The sequence below is a fragment of the Antedon bifida genome, chromosome 2, assembly GCF_963402885.1.
Source record: "Antedon bifida chromosome 2, ecAntBifi1.1, whole genome shotgun sequence".
Lineage (NCBI taxonomy): Eukaryota > Metazoa > Echinodermata > Crinoidea > Comatulida > Antedonidae > Antedon > Antedon bifida.
Window position 1 is genome coordinate 31,441,621 of NC_136227.1, and position 21,540 is coordinate 31,463,160.

Sequence of the window (21,540 nt, forward strand, 5' to 3'; positions counted from 1 at the left end):
AAGGGACCTCTCTAGAATCAGAGCGTAACAACATTGTTTAATCACACACGGAAAGTCTCCGAGCCAAGGTCATGGACAGGGCATCCCTCATCATCCACTTCTTATTTTTTATGCATGCACGCACAAACAATTTTTGGAATAGTTGGCCTTCAAAAAATAATTTAGGTACCTATATAGGAGCCATAACGTAAAACAAAATAAAGGAAAAAGGCTAAAAAAGTGCAGTCATCGTGTGCTAATATTACAGGTTTTAAACACACAAAATGATAATACCCACCACCCCTCCCCCTTTCCCCCTGCCTTTGATGTAGTAGAAGAAAGTCGACGCAAATACAGTGGTTCCCGATGACGCGTCGTCGTATGTGTACGACGGAAAAGTGATTTGGTGTGATGGAAAATTGATTGGCGCCCTCTCTATTCGTAGCTTGGGAGGAAAAGTGTTTTTAAAATGTCTGCTTCCATGAACTCGCAGCAAAATCGAGATCGTTTTTCTCCTATTTTGGTAGGAAATCGTTGCTAAAGTGTTTTTATATTTTCTAAATAAGTATAATGAACGTTATTAAGTTGTACCTGTACATTTACAATGTTATTAAAAAACCGTTTAAATTTCCAGGCCTCATCATGTTTTCATCATGACGCTGTCGACAGGCGAAGATAGTTCATTGCCGTCACGCGGTAGAGAACGTAGGCCTACCTACCTAGGCCTAGCCAATCAATCTTATTCATTTCCTTTCACTTAATGTTGAATTTGAAACGTTTTAATTTCAGTATTTAATAATATTAATAGTAGCTGAGATCAATCTAGTAGCTGTATTTTATAGGATCATCAGGTGCATTAAAATTAATTATTGATTTGTATTATTTTTTTTTCTTCCATTTTGTAGGAAAGAGTTAGTAAACTACCATCATTGGGAGTACGGCGAAGATGTGAGGAATTGCAACTGCTTTTCGTCCACTACAATTATAAGGTCTGCCGCCAATTAAAGCTGCAACACTTTTCGAATTACTTGAAGTGTTGAAATTAACCTAAATCTTAATTATATATATATTGTGTATTATTATTGTATTGTTTTTTCTGAAATTTAGGTAAGTACCTTCTAAAGCCCGGTGCACACTGTAGCAATCGGCTGAGCCAACTGGCACAAATAACACTTCTGCAAACTGTGATCACGTTCTATCGGATGCATACTAAACGTCTTTAGTACGCGCGAGTGCTTTCAAACAATGTGGAAAAAAAATAAAACTCTTCTTCATTTTTCTTTCAGGAACTTAAGCCCATTTTTCCTAGGCTGTTACAAGACATCTTCAGTCACAATAAGCCTACAGGCTGGGGTCTGAACCTGATGGAGGACACCAGACAGAACCCTTGGCATGATGTGCGTCTGAGAACAACCAAGGAGAGCATGCAGAGTGACTTTAAGATTGTACGTGACTTCCTATCACCTACCGGTTCACTTTTTGATCTCATCTACAAATTTCAAGCGGATCCAACAGTGAAATTTGAGTTTCCAGTAGACTTACTACCAGTAGGTTTTATATTTAAATTTGTAATTTTATTTTTAAAAATAGTATATTGTTGAAAGGTTTGGATGTTGTAGTATACGTAACATAAATTAAAATAAACACATTCTTTTTGTAACTCCACATAGATAGATCTCAATTTTCAATATTTGAAGTAGTTTAACCTGTTATATTCAGTGAAACATTGCCCTGTGTTCTAGGGGTATCAAACACAGACGAAAACACAATAAGTACAGTAGTACAGTATAATGGTACTAGGGATAGCCCCCTCCCAACTGAAGATTTTGATCCTGTCACTACACCATTGCAGGCTTAGTAGTTGATGACTACTTAGGGGGCATGACTGGCATATCGAATGTTCGCTTGCAGTCACCACCTTGTTGATTCTTTCTTCATGAAGAATCACTTTTTGAACTGCGATAACATTAGAGTCCGCCCTCTAGCCAATATCACTTAATGTCCACCATAGATCAATTTGTTATTGATGTGCTTGTGTTTTGCCTGGCCCACGTAATACTATATAATTAAGTCTATCTATCTAGGAAAGAGTATTTTACAATGGTTGTTTTATTTATTTTGTAGGCTCCCACAAGAGATGCATTAAAACAAGGATCTGCTGTGCCACAGTTCTATCACAACAAACTGTCATACATGGCTCCAAATTGTCTACAACTCTGTATCCTTAAACTACCAGATCGTTCCATCAAAAAACCTTTTGAGCACATTTTTAAATAGTACTGTACATTATAGTATATTATGAAAATATTATTTTTTATATTCCTTACATTACCCTTTCTAGCTGCGTTTGATTTCTATATGTTTCACTTTGCACATTTTCTTGTATCTTTACCGTCGGTTCAGGTAACACCAAATTATTTGTTTTGATAATTACTTTTCAATTATTTATTGACATTGATTGAGAATCATGTATGCTCGTCAAATTACTCATCAGTAATCATCTCTGTAGATTGTGTTATTTATAACTAAGTGTGATATTTGAGTACAAACAGTGGATATTGTAAAGTGAACACTCTTTTTGCCATGCCTCCTCCTTTTGCCAAGCCCCCTCCTTTTGCCAAGCCCTACTTTTGCCACACCCCAATTAAGGGGATACTTTCCCATAAACGACGGGTAATAGTTTTAACACATGGCCAACCCCAATTAGGAGAAACTTTATTAGGTCCCGAATATGTCCCATTAATAGAGGTTCCACTGTAATCTAATTGTTAAAGTCTCTAGCTAGTCCAAGAAATAAAAGAATGTATGCTAACAACAGAGCCACTACCTACAGTAAAATTCAATCCTTGACACTCAATTCCCCCTTCCCCTGTTTTTGTACTAATTGCCGAATTAACCTTATTTTTTTAGCCTGTACAAAATGCTTGTACAATAGAAAACTCTTTGTACACCAATTTGGTAGAGGATTACTTAAATTGCTTTTTACCTATCAGTGGGAACAGAGTACCCCCCATGCCATACACAGGAACATCGCCCAGTGGGTACAACCAAGGCGGAAATGCATGTCAAACAAGGTAATTTTTTACACCTTTTCAATTTTGGGAACAGATATATAAACAGATAATATTATCTACTATAAATGGTAAAGGGTCTAAACTTAGTTTTTACCCCAGGGAAAAATATTGTACCCTTTTCACATCTGCATAAATTGTTACAACTTACAACCAGGTTTGATATCCAGATTTATTACACATTTTCATATACGTGAACCGCGAGAAATCTTGGGAGAAAGCATAGTTGCGTTGTGATTACAGTTGAAATACCGGGGCGCGAACGCAGTAACAACTCGGGACATCTCTGAACAAAAAAAACAGGCCTGTGTTTTTCTCCCGGGGTTTCTCACTATGCAAACCTATGTTACAAGTTGTTACTTTTTGCAGGTGTGAAAAGGGTATTAGTTACAGAACTGTATCATTTTTGGCTTTGGACGTTTGCATGTAGAAGCATTTTAATTACAAGGATGGATGACCGTTCCAATAGCTTTATCAGTTGAATACATTTATTTATTTGTAGTTAATAATTATGTTTAATTTCTTGTTATGTCTTTTATCTGTTTTCTAGACCTGGTGGAGTTCTGTGGTCTTACTTGTAAGTCTCACATTACACTGTGGGATCTGCATGTTTAATAGTATTGTCTCTGATAAAAATCAAATATTCAAGTCAGAGATAAATACTGAGTATCAGTGTTTTGTATTGAAGATGTATTGTACCCCAAAAACATGAAAAGAGAAGATTAATAAAATCATACTTTGAATAGGCCATTTTGTAGTATTAACAAAGTCAATCACTTTCGTAGAAAAAAAACCCGAAAAAATAATGTTTTCAGTTATAAAATGACAAAATAAACGGTTAAATTCAATAAAAAAAAAAAAACCATTGGCTGGCAGCCAATTTGAATATTTTTTGCTTTAAATTACAGTTTTTTCAGGTAAAACATTTTTTTTGTCAAAGTGAATAACTATTATGTGACATTAAAATGGCATATTCAAACAAACAAAATTTTAAGAAATATTTTTTAAAGGGACAATACATTTAACCCTTAATTTTAAGGGTTGAAATAGCAAAACTGAATTAATTTACTTCTCGTTTTTACTGTATTTACATTTCACTTCAGTACTTTTGCACTTAAGTAGTATTCAGCCTGTTTTGACTTGAGTATTTGTGAATTATCTAAATAATTTATTTTTGTTCACACTAAACGGTGATATTTGCACTGTTTGAATTTAACCTTTGGCCTACCTTATTTGCATGTTTTTAATATTATAACGAGCATTATGAATATTCATAATTTATATATTCTACAGGCATTTTGGTTTATTTAATTATTATCATAATCAGTGAGGGGAAAAATCGCAAAAGGCTTCCTACTTTCTATGATTTTTATCAAATAATTTATATTGTTTTGACAACTCTTGTAACATGACCACAGTGCTGATTTTGCCATTTTCTCCTAACTGCAATCTATTTGAATATGGCAAACTTTAGAAATTAGGTAAATTGCATAACTGCATTATTATATAATAATATAGATCTACAGATATTGCTGCTTCTCAAACAATTATTATTATTTTTTTTTCTCTTGTTTTTCTTTAATTATACAGTAATTCAAATTATCTTATTATCACTCTTATAATAAGTAATTTATCTCCCTATTGGATCAGAAGCCATTACATTTTTTCTTTAACATTATGAATGTCATTTGTTCCTCATTACAATTTTACATTCATATTTTTTTCAACTTCAGATTATTATAAATAATGATTTATAATATATTTTATTTTTTTGTTACATTATATAGAAATTAAAACCCAAGGTTGTTGAGATAGCTTATCTAGTTAGATGTTTAAACCTATGGTTACCTTCTTTCAGTTTTTGGAAATGTTGCCTGCACAAGTGCTTATAACTAGAAAATGGGCATTTCGATTTTAGCATTGGATTGTGTACTAAACTTGATAATAATTGATCTTTGAAATCAATCACTGAATAACTAATTACTACATTGCACACACCAGACTTAAAGCCCTGTCTACACTATCAAACTTTATGTGACAAAAAAATGTGATGCTCCCATGGACATGATGATATCATATCACTACCATATTTGAGCACATCAAACTAGTTCGACAGTGTAAACAGAGCTTTAAAGTGGTAGCTTTGTTGTTGGGTACAGTTATTTATATTGCTCTTAATATTCCTTAACGTCAACACCTTTTCATCTCTAATACTGTAGTACAGTATGCACTCTCACTCACTAGTACAGTAATCATTCTGTTTCATTGTATGTACTGATGATGATGCACTATTCATTTCATCATATTGTATAGTAACATCAACAGCATTGTAGGTACTGTCCTAGTGTCCAAATGTGAATTAATCCTCCTTTACACAATGTAAACAATATACAGTATTTTTCTGTAATACAGTCTACTCTGCTTATTTTCTAGAACCTGGAATTTGTTAAGGTTCCCACAAATTATTTTTAAAAAACAGATTTTGGAAATATTGAGCAGTTTTAGGTCAGATCAAGTGTCTGGTTTTGAGAATGACTGCCCTTGCTTTAACATACAAACTCTAATTCTATGACACACACACACCACTGTGCATCCTATGCATTTCCAACTATTATTCTATTAGGTAAAGTATACTTAGCTCTCTGATCATGCTTTTGAGTACTTTAATGAGCTATACAAAACCTAGTTCCTATATGTAGAAAATTCTACCCTGCAAATATACATGTAGAAGGTGCCATGCATGCTTCAACATAGTAAGAAAACCCTACAGAATGTTATATAAACTTTATTTAGTTTTGCTTCCTTAATTTTGTTCTAATATTTCATCTTCATCCCTACTGTAGTAGTTCCTTTTCTTGAGTTAAAAATCCTACAGCAATACAATTATGTGTCATATGTATATACTGTATGTGTCATATAATTGTGTGTAAGAATGTCTTGATCATAGAACTCTAAAGCACTGTCTACACTATCAAACTTTATGAGGCAAAAACAATGTGATGTCCCATATATGGACATGATGATGTCATATCACTACTATATTTGGGCATATCACTACCATTTGGGCACATCACACTGTTATTGTCAAACTAGTTTGATAGTGTAGACGTGTGTAAAGATGTGTGAAATTTATGTACACACAAGTTGAAGTCTGAAATCTCGATCCGACAAAATTGGTTGTAAATGTCTAATTTTTATCTTCAAAGGGGCAATTTAACAAACACACAAAATATTGACTTAAACAATTTATTTCAGACAATCTGGTGGACAACAGCCACAAGTGAGTCTCCTACGTAACATTAATTCTCTTCAACGGTCAACATCAATGGGTCATGGGGACTCTCACTTAGAGTCAATTGGTCAAGAGAATTGGAGGTCAGAGATTTTGATACAGGTGCTTGTGGAGTTCTGGCTCAATCAAAACTCACTTTACCATGAGCAGAAATCATTTTCACAACAAGTTAGGGTAAGTATCAATTCTAAAAAGTTACCAAACCTGTCATAAAAAATCTCAGTTGAATAAGTCTTGCAGTTGAATAAGTCTTGCAGTAGAATAAGTCTTGCAGGTGAATAGGTCTTGCAGTTGAATAGGTCTTGCAGTTGAAAAAGACTTGCAGTTGAATAAGTCTTGCAGTTGAAAAAGACTTGCAGTTGAATACGTATTGCAGCTGAATATGTCTTGCAGTTAAATAAGTCTTCCAGTTGAATAGGTCTTATAGTTGAATAAGTGAAGCAGTTGAGTAAGTCTTGCAGTTGAAAAATAACTTGCCATTAAATAAGTCACAAATTAACTTATACAATATTTCCATGAACCCAAATCAAATTCAATCAAATTTTTTTTTAATTATTTAATTATCACCATCCAAAATTAATTAAATAAACTTTAGTCAAATCACACTGCACTATTTGATCATAATAAGATAATAGAATGTTATTTATTGTTAATATATTGTCTTTTTTTCTAGGCCAATGTTTTGCCAAGCCAAGATCTTGTACGCCTAGTTAGAATGCTGGTGAAGCACCTACATTTCTTTGCTAATAGTGCAAAGGAAATTCACCCTTCGCTGTACCACCAGGTTGACGAGCCTTTAGAAGACCTTAAAAGGTATGTATTAATTTGTATGGATTTTAGTTAATGTTATGGGAAATGTAAATTTGTGTTTTCTGAGTATTTTTAGGCTATCCATGTAAGAATGAACTTGCATCATACTTTGCATTCAAATTCCTTTATTTTTGTTCTCAATTTTTACCTTTACTATTCCAACCAACATGTAGACATACATTTACTGATTGGTCATTCTCTTGCACAGCTCCATCCTTATGGAATATTCTTCCACAATCAATCAAAGAATGCCAACTCTATTGACATCTTCAATCAGTTGCTGAAAACGCACCTCTTTCGCATAGCATATGAAATGACGTAATTTCTACCTACCTAGTTCGAGCCTTGTGGTCGTAGCGCTTTACAGAAAATTTATTTTGTTTAGGCGCTATACAAAACACAATTATTATTATTAATACCTTTCTGACATCATACTATATGAATTTTTTTTCGCTAGGTGTATTATTCCGATGGTCCAGAATAAACTGTATGCCTTCTTTCGTCATGGGTTTGACAGATGGCCTTTAGATTCTTCATTTAGATTGGTAAGTGTTGTACAGTATAGGGTATACCAATTGTAGCATTGACCATAAAAGTGTATTCTTCTCTTGCTACTGTCTACACTATCAAACTAGTTTGAGAAAAAAGATTGTGATGTGCCCAAATATGGTAGTGATATGCTTAAATATGGTAGTGATATGACATCATCATGTCCATATATGGGCACATCACATTTTTTTGTCATATAAAGTTTGATTGTTTAGACAGAGCTTTATATTTAAATATTTTCACATAGATGTTAGAGACATGGTTAAGCTTTATTCAGCCATGGCGTTACATGGATCCACAGAACATCAACGATGATAAAGACCAGCCTATGTCAACTGCAAGGTAATTATTGACATGAAAATTTGAATTTTACTATAATATAAACACACGCTAATCTAGAAATCGGTGACCAACTATATTTGGGGTGTCAATAAATCTTGGAAAGAGCTAACCCATAACAGTTAAAAACCACTTTCCTAAATAGTAATTTCAATCAGGTTTGAAAGGTGATTAACAAAAAAAGGAAAAAAAAATCTCCATCATGTTGGACTAGAGCGTGAATTCTTGCAAGTTTATTTAGTGTATTCCTCTTGTAGGAAAACAGCACTCACCGGAATGCCATTACCCACCAGCACTTTAAAACTTTGCAAACAAACAGATTACCCATCAGTCCCTTCAACACTTGAGTATTAACAAATAAATTACCCATCATCCCCTTCAACACGTGTATATTAACAAACAAATTAAATTGTTGTTACAGCAAAAAGTTTGTTGGTGAGAATCTGCATTTCTACACAATCTTGTTTCAAGAATACATTCAACGAGCTCTTCGGCATGACCTAGCCGCTCTAAAGAACGCACAAATGTTGTTTCGTGTCGGAAAAGTATTCGGACAAGGTGATTTACATGAAGTAATAGATGATGGTAAGCATACATAGGATAATAATAATAGAAGTCTTCATACAATGTTTCTAAGCGCTTACACACAAAAATGATCCATTAAATATCCTAAGATAGAAGAAAAAGCAGAGGAACCATTTACAATGCTCCATTCTACAGCACTTTGAAGCTCCCATATGAGACCTTGTTAAAATAGATTTCGTCGGAGCTCGAGTGAAAAGGCATCTGTCTATCCTATCCTACCAAAATAGGAATTATAAAGATTCTGCTTAAGATATCGATAGGTGTGTAGTGGGAAGATAGTATATTAGAAAGAGTTGTGAATTACAATCCTGATCTGGCTCTTGGGACCGTAATGCAAAAGAATAACAAATTATTAAACTTTTATCACACACAGCTGAACATAGTGCTACAAATTACAATGGTATGACAACCAATCGGGTGTCAAATGCCCAACTTACAGCCAGCGGCAGCTTTATATCCTTGTCGCCCACCTCATCCTCTACATCAGTGTTACAACAGGTGGCCGAGGTAGAGGGGCCTAGCTTTAGGTACAGGTCAATGTTTGGATTTCAATGTAAGCAAATGGTAAGTCTTTTAACTTAACAAGTATCTCTGTATGTTTTGCATGATAATGTCAACAACAGTTATTTTCCTGATTTTTTATTTTTTACAAATTTGTATATACCAATAAACCATGCGTATCGATCTTCAGGAAAAATCAATTTATTGATAAAAACTTCTGATGTTATCTATATCTTTATTATGGGCTAAAATAATTAATATTAGTTTTTGTTTTGGAAAATGAAACTGAACTGTAGCCCGTTTATTTTTTCAAGATGGAGCAGCTGTTGAAGAACATCTCTCAGGTGAAAAGCACACTTAACAACCCTCAGAATGCAGGTCAGAAGCCTAAAATGGGTATTTTTGATTGGCTTAGTAGCCTGGGAATAGATGATACTGATTCTGCTAACAGAGCTAAGGCCAGTAATTATCTGGAGTATAGCATGTCGTTTTTTGATAAGATTTTTCAGGTAAGCCAGATTTTAATACATTTGGTCTATTATGTAAGATCTACTGTATATATGAGTCAAGTGGCTTAGCAGTTAAGACAAGGGTGCCACAAACCATAGCTATACAATCGGCACAGGTTCAAGTCACTCCTCAACCATTGTTCTGGTGGTAGAACAAGCCTTCTCTGATAATAATATAAAACTGGAGGTCGAGTGTACACATCTGGCTTGTGTGCACTTTAAAGAACCCAGTACATCTTTCGGAAGATACTCCAGAGTACTGTCGTTTCAGCCCTTGTCATTGTGGACAGACAAACAGGTGCCATTTGGTGGCAGCACTTGACATGAAGGGGAGTAGAAAGTTGTGGTATGTGTCGTCCACACCTGTACGCAATTCATCCCAGTAGGCTGCAAGTCGCAGGTTATTCCCCTATTTACATTACTGTACAGGGATGGTCCATTTTCTTTCAATGATGTCATCAAATGAATGACGACATCATTCAATTGGCAGAGAATTGTTATTTGAATTATAAATATGCATAGACAAAGAATTTATTTTTTTGCCTTTTTAGATGGAAACCATTTCACACAACACATCAATGACATGGGGAACTCCTACAAAGAGTGGTGAACAGACTGCCCCTGACATGTCAGGCGGAGAACTTACCCCACTAGGCAGGTATCAGGTAAGGTTTGTCAATTTCATCATCTGAGACTCTCCCATTTTTGTTGCTTTGTCATTATATTTGAGTATAAATTGAATTGTTTTTTTTAACCAGATGGTGAATGGTTTAAGGCGGTTTAATGTCACTTATAATGGAAACCCAGATCTTCAACCAATCAGAACCTACGAAAATAAATGCCTTGTTCGATTTCTTCATAAACTCTCTACATGGCTAAACACAGTGGTAAGAAATTACTCAAAAGAATTCATATTTCACAAAACAAATTCAACCAGAATAACTGATAACCATTTCAATTTATCCTTTTATTTTATTGCAGTGGGGGAATGAAATTCAAGATTTATGCCTAACGGATGGTTTCATTAGCACATTTGCCTATCAGTATTTTCAACCTCCTTATCAACAATCGCCAAGTCATGATGACACCCTTCTTCCTGATAACAACCCTCGCATATGTCTACGATTTTTAGCTAGCTACCGTTCAATTATCTACCTTCTGGTCTTCTTTATGGTTCTGTATTGGCTGGATTTCTCATTACTGGGTGTTGTTTTTGTACTTTTACTGACTGTACTCATGTACGGTGTTGTTGGTGCAAGTTGTACACTGCTCACGTCTAAAGAACATAGTCATGTGGATTGAAAATTGAAACAAGAATTATATAGCCATGTGGATTGAAGATTGAAACAAGAATTATATAGCCATGTGGATTGAAACAAGAAGTACATAGCCATGTGGATTGAAACAAGAAGTACATAGCCATGTGGATTGAAACAAGAAGTACATAGCCATGTGGATTGAAACAAGAAGTACATAGCCATGTGGATTGAAACAAGAAGTACATAGCCATGTGGATTGTAACAAGAAGTACATAGCCATGTGGATTGAAACAAGAAGTACATAGCCATGTGGATTGAAACAAGAAGTACATAGCCATGTGGATTGAAACAAGAAGTACATAGCCATGTGGATTGAAACAAGAAGTACATAGCCATGTGGATTGTAACAAGAAGTACATAGCCATGTGGATTGTAACAAGAAGTACATAGCCATGTGGATTGAAACAAGAAGTACATAGCCATGTGGATTGAAACAAGAAGTACATAGCCATGTGGATTGAAACAAGAAGTACATAGCCATGTGGATTGAAACAAGAAGTACATAGCCATCTGGATTGTAACAAGAAGTACATAGCCATGTGGATTGTAACAAGAAGTACATAGCCATGTGGATTGTAACAAGAAGTACATAGCCATGTGGATTGAAACAAGAAGTACATAGCCATGTGGATTGAAACAAGAAGTACATAGCCATGTGGATTGAAACAAGAAGTACATAGCCATGTGGATTGTAACAAGAAGTACATAGCCATGTGGATTGAAACAAGAAGTACATAGCCATGTGGATTGAAACAAGAAGTACATAGCCATCTGGATTGTAACAAGAAGTACATAGCCATGTGGATTGAAACAAGAAGTACATAGCCATGTGGATTGAAACAAGAAGTACATAGCCATCTGGATTGTAACAAGAAGTACATAGCCATGTGGATTGAAACAAGAAGTACATAGCCATGTGGATTGTAACAAGAAGTACATAGCCATGTGGATTGTAACAAGAAGTACATAGCCATGTGGATTGTAACAAGAAGTACATAGCCATGTGGATTGAAACAAGAAGTACATAGCCATGTGGATTGTAACAAGAAGTACATAGCCATGTGGATTGTAACAAGAAGTACATAGCCATGTGGATTGAAACAAGAAGTACATAGCCATGTGGATTGAAACAAGAAGTACATAGCCATGTGGATTGAAACAAGAAGTACATAGCCATGTGGATTGAAACAAGAAGTACATAGCCATGTGGATTGAAACAAGAAGTACATAGCCATGTGGATTGAAACAAGAAGTACATAGCCATGTGGATTGTAACAAGAAGTACATAGCCATGTGGATTGTAACAAGAAGTACATAGCCATGTGGATTGAAACAAGAAGTACATAGCCATGTGGATTGAAACAAGAAGTACATAGCCATGTGGATTGAAACAAGAAGTACATAGCCATGTGGATTGAAACAAGAAGTACATAGCCATGTGGATTGAAACAAGAAGTACATAGCCATGTGGATTGAAACAAGAAGTACATAGCCATGTGGATTGAAGATGGAAACAAGAAGTACATAGCCATGTGGATTGAAGATGGAAACAAGAAGTACATAGCCATGTGGATTCAAAATTTAAACAAGAAGTACATAGCCATGTGGATTGAAGATGGAAACAAGAAGTACATAGCCATGTGGATTCAAAATTTAAACAAGAAGTACATAGCCATGTGGATTGAAACAAGAAGTACATAGCCATGTGGATTGAAGATTTAAACAAGTCTACATTTCTAGTTAAAACCGAGAGTACAATTCACAATGTGCATCTATCCAGTATAAGTATATCGCCATTTGGATTGGAGATTGAAACAAAAAGTACATAGTCATGTGGATTGAAGATTGAAACAAAAAGTGCATAGCCATGTAGATTCAAAATTTAAACAAGAAGTACATAGCCATGAGGATTGAAACAAGAAGTACATAGCCATGTGGATTGAAGATTTAAACAAGTCTACATTTCTAGTTAAAACCGAGAGTACAATTCACAATGTGCATCTATCCATGTCGAATAACTCGTGGAATTTTACTAAAATATTTACCAGGCTTGGAAAGTGAAAGAAATTGAGAAAGTGTATATGCTGAATTTTTTTTCTTTAAAGTGTACTCGGTGCCATCAAAGTTGACTGCCATAAGTGAAAATGTACATCTAGCTTCAATTATTTTTTAACTTTAATTTTAATTACATGATGATAGGCCTACTACAGCATATTTGAAAATTATAAGAAAGTACTGTATTTTGTAATACTGTAAATTACTGATATTAATATAGAATAATTATTTCTAAGCTGTCTTTGATTGTTTAAGTCAGGTTTATTACAATAAAACCATTGTAATATATGAGATATAATTGCTTGTGTTGTTAATCCCAACTGGATCTCGGTTTTTACACATTTTCTGCAGTTTTTTTTATATCAACAGACGTCATTGCTGTCACGAAAATGAAGGTCACACACTTTTGAACACAATGAAATTTGTTCCATATTAATGGATATTTATTATCATTTTTGCCTTTTAAAAAATACATTGATATGGCTTGTTGATTCCAAATGAATGTTGGTTGTTTACAGAACAATATCAACTGCAAAAGTCGCACAGATATTGATACTAGAGTCACGACTAGTTAGTGTAAGTTTTCCATGCATCAGGCCCTGAAAAATAAAGATATATTAATGCGATAGTTTACGTTATTTAACAGCCGGGTATTTGTTTTATACATATTCTGTACACCATATCATTATGGATTGTCTCCGTTACATTTTTGATATATACGTCAAGAGGAAAATTCCCGAATGATCGGAATCAAAACGGTACTGGGTTTGGTCTACTAGCGTTCCTTTCCCGCTCCCGCTCCCAAAAGTCATCCAATCATAGAAACAATGATGAAGAAAGTCTATCCGTGGTGACTAATAGAGTAGTTCCGGGACATGACTACTTCGGCCTTATAGTTGATACCTACTACAGGTATATATATATGATTACTAACAAAAGTAATTTTGATTTTTGACATAATTATAGTAAAACAAAATTAATTTAATCAGGCAAGTAAAATCTTACCGAATATCCAATAAGGGTTGGTATCATACAGTTCATCCTCATAACGTTCACACCTAATAGACAACAATATGTTAGCTAGATTGGAGGCACATTTACACCGAATAGACAATTCACTATGTTAGCTAGATTGGAGGCACATTTACACCGAATAGACAATTCACTTTGTTAGCTAGATTGGAGGCACATTTACACCGAATAGACAATTCACTATGTTAGCTAGATTGGAGGCACATTTACACCGAATAGACAATTCACTATGTTAGCTAGATTGGAGGCACATTTACACCTAATAGACAATTCACTATGTTAGCTAGATTGGAAGCACATTTACACCGAATATACAATTTAGCTAGATTTCAGGCGTCGAGTAGGCCTATTTAAAATGATTATGTTAAAGATGTATTGTCCCCCAAAAACATGAAAAATAAATATTAATTAAATCACACTTTGAATAGGTTATTTTTTGTAGTTTTAATAAAGTTAATCACAAAACGGGGAAAAAATAATTCAACCAAAAGCCTTTTGGCTAGCAACCAATTTTACTATTTTTTGCTTTAAATTACAGTTTTTCGGTTTAAATAATATAGAAATAAATTGATAATAAAATAATTTTTTCCAATTTAATTTTTGGTCAAAGTGAATAACTATTATGTGACATTAAATTGGCATATTAAAAAAAATGTAAGAATTATTTTTTCAGGGGGACTACGGTGTACATCGTTTTCGGCCGCAAACGGTTTCGGCCGCAATTATTTGAATGCCCATGTATGGCGCGCCAACTATGCATCAGGTGCCGTTTGTTCTGCTGGTCTTATATCTCTTAATCCACGGAGAAATTAGTATAGTTCTTTGTGAAATTCTCCCTTGATTCCTCATTGACTCGTGCCACCGATTGAATTGTATAATATTGATTAATCACAATGGCACGTCTGACTTTGGCGTTTGTTTATATAGATTTGTTTTTCTCTTTGGTGGTTGCGTCCTACATTTATTCTTTCCATTATTTATACATAGACCACATAGAATGTCTATAATATAATAACATTTTCATTAATATATATATCTTTACGTATATTTGTTTGTATATTTAAAACAACATAATTGAAACCTACTTCCTTTAATACCTGGGCATATACGCCTCACTGATGTATCTCTGTCGCATTCAAGAGAAAATGGCATTCTATAAAACGGAATAGAATCTATCCACACATCCGCAAACCCTTTACCGTAGTATGTTCCATTTACTACAAAGCAAAACAAGATTTTATACCAAGGCTTGGTTCTCACTAGGACGTAAGCGAATTGACCAATCACACACGACAGTTCGAGTAATCTATCGCTTTTGATTGGTCAGTTCGCTTGTGTTGCGGCTTACGTCCTTGCGCTGTGTCCTAGTGGAAACCAAGCTTTATGTACCAATAATTTTACCAATACCAGTGGTGTAATGGTCTGCATATCAAGAAGAAGGTTCCGACGTCGGTTAGGCGGCTTTTTCTCGTCGTACCCGGCCTGTATCGTTTTTTAATTAATTAATTGCATACGGCCGCCGGGTCTCTAATAATCAAAATGATGCATATCGAGATTCTATATTTCTTTCTTTCTTTCCTATGAGCATTGCCTAGGCCATCTATTAAACATAGGCCATTGACCCGAATACATCAATATAAATATAAACAAAAAAATATTTCAAAGAAAGGTACTTATGCATCAATTGTGTCTATTTGTATAATTGATTCTGTGTAATTTATAACAAACTATTTACAACTTCTAACAACAACTGATAGAGTCGAGTTTTGGCCAACCCGCATAGGATTTGGTACAACTGTAGCACCCAGAACGAAGTTTGGCTTGCCATCTGAAAACAGAAATTTAAAGAGAGTTCAATTTGAGAAAATGACTATGATACGACGAACGATCATTAAGGCCAATTTACACAGACGAGCGGTAACGGTAAGCGGAAAACCGCGTAGCTTGTCCCACGTAGAATCTGTATCTAGCCTGAGCGAAAACCGCCTGTCCGCTCCGCGTTGCGTGTAAATGGTCATAAGGAATAACATAGATTCTATGATTTTATTGCCGTTACCGCCCATCTGTGTAAATTGGCCTTTAGGACCCAAAAAGGGACGAGAAATACTCTGATTAATTACCCTGACGTATAACGCTGTAGTTTTTTTTTGTATTTTATTTCTTCACATCCGACAGTGTATACACCAATTAAAGAATGAAAATATAGATAAAAAAAATATAAAAACACATAATAAAAATAACAAAAAGAAAAGCCTAAAAGTTAATCTAATCTATAGATTGGAAGCAGTTTTAACGAATTCATGGACAATATACTTAAACTTAGAAAAGGTACTTAGGACTATCTGAAGTCTGAAAAGTTATTGATATAAAAAATAAATTCATACCACAATTTCGAAAAAAATTATTTGTTCTGGTAGGCTTATCCTGTAAAATTTGAAGGTGCTGTTTGTTGGTAGAATCAAACTCTTCAACTTCAATAGTACATAATTTTGTAAACCATCCTGAGTTTGCACAAATAAACAAGTTACAACTTAAAAGTAGTAGTACACAGAACTGTTGACGATTCATAATGATATACAAGGTAGGCCTACGTCCACCACCTTCGCTTCAAAGCATTGTATGAACTTGGTTCGGTTTTATCAAGTTCTTTAAGCGGATTCTACTCGATAACATACTCATTATAGCAAGATGTTGCATTCCCAGCCTAAAGTTCTTTGATAATATTCGGCATCAATTTGAAACGATGAATAATATGAAGTTTAATATTTGTGTAGTTTGGTTTTTGTTTATTTCTGACGTAATTTGTAGAAAAGTGGATTGTTATGAAATATACAAGCATACTTAAATAAAGTTAAGCAACAATTTTAATGGCTTTGTTTTTAATATGCGTTAAGCTCTGTCTACACTATCAAACTTTATGTGACAAAAAAGTAGCATATCGCTACCATATTTAGGCAAACTAGTTTGATAGTGTAGACAGAGCTTTATGATAGTCGCTGTGAAAGTAAAGAGTGTATTTATGGATTTGAAAATAGTTTTGAGTTCGTTCTTATTATAGAGGGCGATATTGCAAACAAACACATCTGTTGATTTTGGTTGTTGTTTGGAGGTAGCCTTAAAAATATTTATCATTAACTTTGTTGATTTTATAACTATTTAAAGATCCCAGATCATCAGGTCAACATTGTGACCTATATTTAAAAAAAAAATGTTGTATCTGGTTACGTTAAAAGGTGAGTGTTACTTCAGTTTTAAACAAAAATGAAATGCTTAACGAATTAGTCACCAGTAGACTTAGTGACTGTACCCGGCCTAGCCTTGTTGTCGTACCGGGGTCTACCCTGGTGGTCGATCTACGATATGCCGTCTGATCTTGTTGAGCTTAGCCTAGGCTAGTACGCTACTACAGTATATTGCAACGATGTGTGACTGTTTGATTCTACTTGCTTCGACAATATGATTATGTGTTTAATAATCTGAAAATTTCAAATAATGGAAAGACGAAGTTATAAATTTATAAACTTGTTGTATAAATAAAACTGTAGGGCCTAGCTAGCCTAGGCTAGGCTTTAGATTTAAGTGCAGAGGTTTTTTGGTCCAACAAGGCCTAAAGTCCTTTCTGTATTTGCTATACCTAAATCATTTTTTTTTCTTTGAATGTAGAAACATATTGATACTTGTACTGTAGGTGAGGTTCTACTAAAACAAAAAGACAGAATGAAGGAATTAAGAAGAAATTAAAACTTTTATTAGTTTACTCGTACAATATTTACAATGGAGTCTGTAAATGGCGAAAGTAAACCATCAAAAGAGAACTCCTCAACCAGTGATGGACGATCCGCAAAACCAACCAGGGAAGAAGAATTGCGGAGACACATGACGCGGTTAATGAATAAAGAAAAGAAAGATAGTCGCAGAAAGGAAGCAAATGAAAAGAAAACAAGGACAACGAATGTGCCTTTACCAGTTGATGTTAATGACACAAATATTTCTTCCAATATACCTACTTCCAATTCCATGCAATTCCCATTAATTTCCAATGAACTTTCAGAACCGGAAAGAACTGCGCCAGATTTAAATGATGACGATTGTGTTGATAATGATGATGTGTTAAAGGATTACTCACAAACAAACAATACAATTACAGCCTTTTCGGCGCCTCTTTCTCCAATAATCGAGGAAGGCGTAACCGGTGCTAAGGCAGCCCGAATAAAAGCTTCTTATAAAAAACGTGGAAAGGGAAAACGTATGGCTGATAATTATACACGTTATCTTGCTTTAGAAGATGACATTATTGGCGAATCAAACGATTTTGATGACAATGATAACGCAGCAGCAGAAGTTGTACTATCGTCTTCCACACCGAATAAAACACCGCCCCCAAATTTTGTGCCCTCGTTTTCCTCAACACCGAAAGTGTCTTCGAAGAACATTACAGTACAGGTATGTTATCCTGTCTCTTTTTTTTTTTGTATTTTTATCAAGTGAAAGTCAAGCATGGGTATTTGATAACAATATTCTTTATTAAAACCCTCTTCATCAATCTTAATACATGTCTCAAAGTTAAGGTACTGTAATGGTTTTTCCAATCATGGAGGAAAAAATAAATTGTTTTTTCTTCATGTTCCAATGTTGCTCCAGATAAGTTTTAGATATATATATATAGATAAAGCATTAACAATATGTTATGGTAATTTGTTCCAGTCATTAAACTGCTGAAACAGTGAAATGAATGTCTGTCTCTGTCTGATAATAGTAGTAACAGTTTGTACATGTTTGGTCATACTGTAGGTGATTTATTTATTTTTCTACTAAATTAATAAATTTAATTTTCATTCCTATGAGTACTATTATACATAGGTAAAACAGAGTAACTATCCAATCCAATTTGTTAACTATACCATAAAGTCCCAGCGGTCACTCTAAGTCTAATGGTAGGATTTGTGCATACAGAAGATTGCGGGTTCGAATCTCAGAGTGTTTTTTTTTCTCTCATTGATTCTCACAGATTTTCTCATCTTCACTGTTTAATTTCCAGTATATATCACTGGCCAGGTACAGTTTCCTATGAATGCACACATACAACAGTGATACTGCCATGAAAAATACAAAGATGGCATTTCTTCACATTACAATCAATTTTATTTCTACTACATTATCATTTTCCAAGATCCTTTTTGCAATATCCATTCCAGTAATGCACAAAATACATAACGATACATCATGTCTAACTGCAGCAAATTACGAAGATGTCAACTAAGAAACATTATGACTAATGAGGAGCTAGCAATTGATAATGCATTTATTCATCTATTGCAATTTGTATTTTAGACAATTTATACTACAAAATGAACAAAACAAAGATTCAGATTAGGGTCGCAGTTCATTAGCTTGATCATGGTTAGCGACGAGGGAGTATCACTATACTATAGGTTCGTTTGGATGTTGGCGTAAATTTTCATTTTCTCCTTTTTCCGTGAATATTATTCACTTATGTTTCCATAGTGCTTTGATATCCGTTTTTTTTCCTTTACAAAGTCAAAACTATGAAATTGACCATTATATAAAAAATAAAATAAAACAAGGTTAACTCAACTCGATTTAAATAGCTCCTTCCTATGATATTTACCATTATTGTTATAATTTGATGATAAGAAAGAAAAAATGAAAATAAGTCTGACTCCAGATAAAGAGACAGAACACATTTTGAGAATTTGACTTTTCGATCTATAGGCTATGATTAGTTCAAATATTCTGAAACAATTACTGAATTAATATTAATCATTATTGGACTATACAATGAAAATACAGTAATAAATGTTTTAATTTCATGATGATGTCATAAGGTGGTTTCCCGATTAATCGTATGATCAAACGGTACTGGGTATGATCAACTAGCGTTCGTGTTCCCACCTAATCATCCATTCATAGAAGTACTGATGAAGATATCAATCTGTGGCGACAATAGAATGGACCCGAGACCTGGCTATCTTCGACTTTTAAATAATAGAAAGTTTTGAAAAATTTGTTAGGCTAGAAATGTACGTTGTATGATGTGTAGGCCTATGTTTATTGAAAAATTGTTGTAGTTTTCTAAATTACATTGTACAAGTTGCGATGAAAAATTTTATTTGATCGTAAGTTAACGTGTACATAAAGCAAAAATATAAATAAAACTTTGTTAGTAAAACTTTTAATAAGAGTAAAGATATAAGGAAGAAAATGGATGGAATGGTCATCAAGCTTGGTGCTTTATAGATTGCAAATTCTTGGGTTCAAATCCTACTGTAGATCTGGTTCAAGAACTTAGATTTATTTCTCATGAGTTTTGCTTTCTAGTGGTCACATAGACACATTATTCATTTGTTCATTCATTTTTTTTATTTCCGAATACCATGATTACAATTTAACAAAATACATATCCATAAAAAATATGGATATCTAAATAATATCATTAATAATGATTTATTTCAACAAACATCAATTTGCCAACAAACTTGCAATAAATTTAGTAAAAATGAAAAATAAATGGCAACAATTGTTATTCTATGTTTGTGAACTTTATATAACTAATTTTAAAGAATTTTGATAGTATTTATCTACGTCATTAGCAGCAAGTGTCCCAATTGTTTTTTTTTTTTCATAATCAAATTAAAAATATTTCAACAACATGTGTTTGTTTTCTTTCCATTTAAAGTTGCTGTACTGTAAATTATGTTAATATTTACATTATACAGCTAGTTACCAGCATATGTGACATCTACATTATAATTGTTTAGCCATTTTAAATATGAATACTACACTATAAAGTAAGTCTTTACTGTATTTTGTACCAAGCAAGGGACTAAGTATAAACTCGCTGTGACTGAATGTTTTTAAAAAGCGCTTATTTGATTGATTATTTTAAAAAGTGGTTTTATTTTCTTTGGAGAAATCTGAATGTTCATTGGCTGCTTTATGAAAATGTTTTTTGTGGGCTCGCTCTTTTTCTGTGCATTCAATATTTAATGTAAGTAGCTTTTTTTTGTAGTTAGTATTTGAATTTTAGTTCAGATTCAGATTAGATTATTTGATAATTCAAATTTCATTTTTTTTTTTCATAATAATTAAATACTGTGTTAATACTAATAATTAATTTTTAGTTTTTATTGAAAACTTACTACTAATTAACAAATAAATATGGAATTTTATGTCATACATTTTCCTATAGAGTGTAGGAATAGATATCCAGACATTTAATGATACTTAGATCTTGTTTGTGACCCTGTAAACACACCTGTGGAAACATTACTAAAGAAAGTAATGGTTTATTTAATACATTACTTTGATATAACCAACCACTATTCAGGGTACACCTATTGGATACACTTTTGGGCCCTGAGGTATCCCCCTTGATAGAGTTTCTGTTTTATTGTTTTCCATAATATTTACAATGACTTTATTAACTATATTTTAATTTATTGTTTTCTTTTCTATCATGACTTGTTATTATAATCTAA

The 21,540-nt window shown here is 33.8% G+C and overlaps 2 protein-coding genes across 9 annotated transcripts in view; both read left to right on the plus strand.

The window, feature by feature from the left end:
• The first annotated feature begins 431 nt into the window (after nt 1-431).
• On the plus strand, nt 432-11,098 carry LOC144834599 (sphingomyelin phosphodiesterase 4-like). Of its 2 annotated transcripts, XM_078689462.1 has the most exons (17): nt 432-502; nt 885-968; nt 1,266-1,526; nt 2,104-2,197; nt 2,321-2,382; nt 2,890-3,053; nt 3,601-3,627; nt 6,306-6,516; nt 7,016-7,155; nt 7,610-7,697; nt 7,949-8,043; nt 8,462-8,625; nt 8,999-9,189; nt 9,441-9,635; nt 10,187-10,300; nt 10,394-10,522; nt 10,617-11,098. In XM_078689462.1, exons 1-17 carry the CDS (start codon nt 449-451, stop codon nt 10,935-10,937), a joined length of 2,394 nt encoding a protein of 797 aa, XP_078545588.1. In that variant the 5' UTR covers nt 432-448; the 3' UTR covers nt 10,938-11,098. The 2 variants fall into 2 exon arrangements, with proteins under 2 accessions (XP_078545588.1, XP_078545589.1); XM_078689463.1 differs by lacking the exon at nt 3,601-3,627.
• Nucleotides 11,099-17,106: 6,008 nt separating this feature from the next.
• Nucleotides 17,107-21,540, plus strand: part of LOC144834590 (peripheral-type benzodiazepine receptor-associated protein 1-like) — a 114,786-nt gene continuing 110,352 nt past the window's right edge. For all 7 annotated transcript variants that reach the window (XM_078689446.1, XM_078689448.1, XM_078689447.1 and 4 more), the window contains exons 1-2: nt 17,107-17,274; nt 17,705-18,484. In XM_078689446.1, coding sequence (XP_078545572.1) covers nt 17,816-18,484 — 669 coding nt within the window. In that variant the 5' untranslated portion in view covers nt 17,107-17,274; nt 17,705-17,815. The remainder of the gene's footprint in view (nt 17,275-17,704; nt 18,485-21,540) is intronic.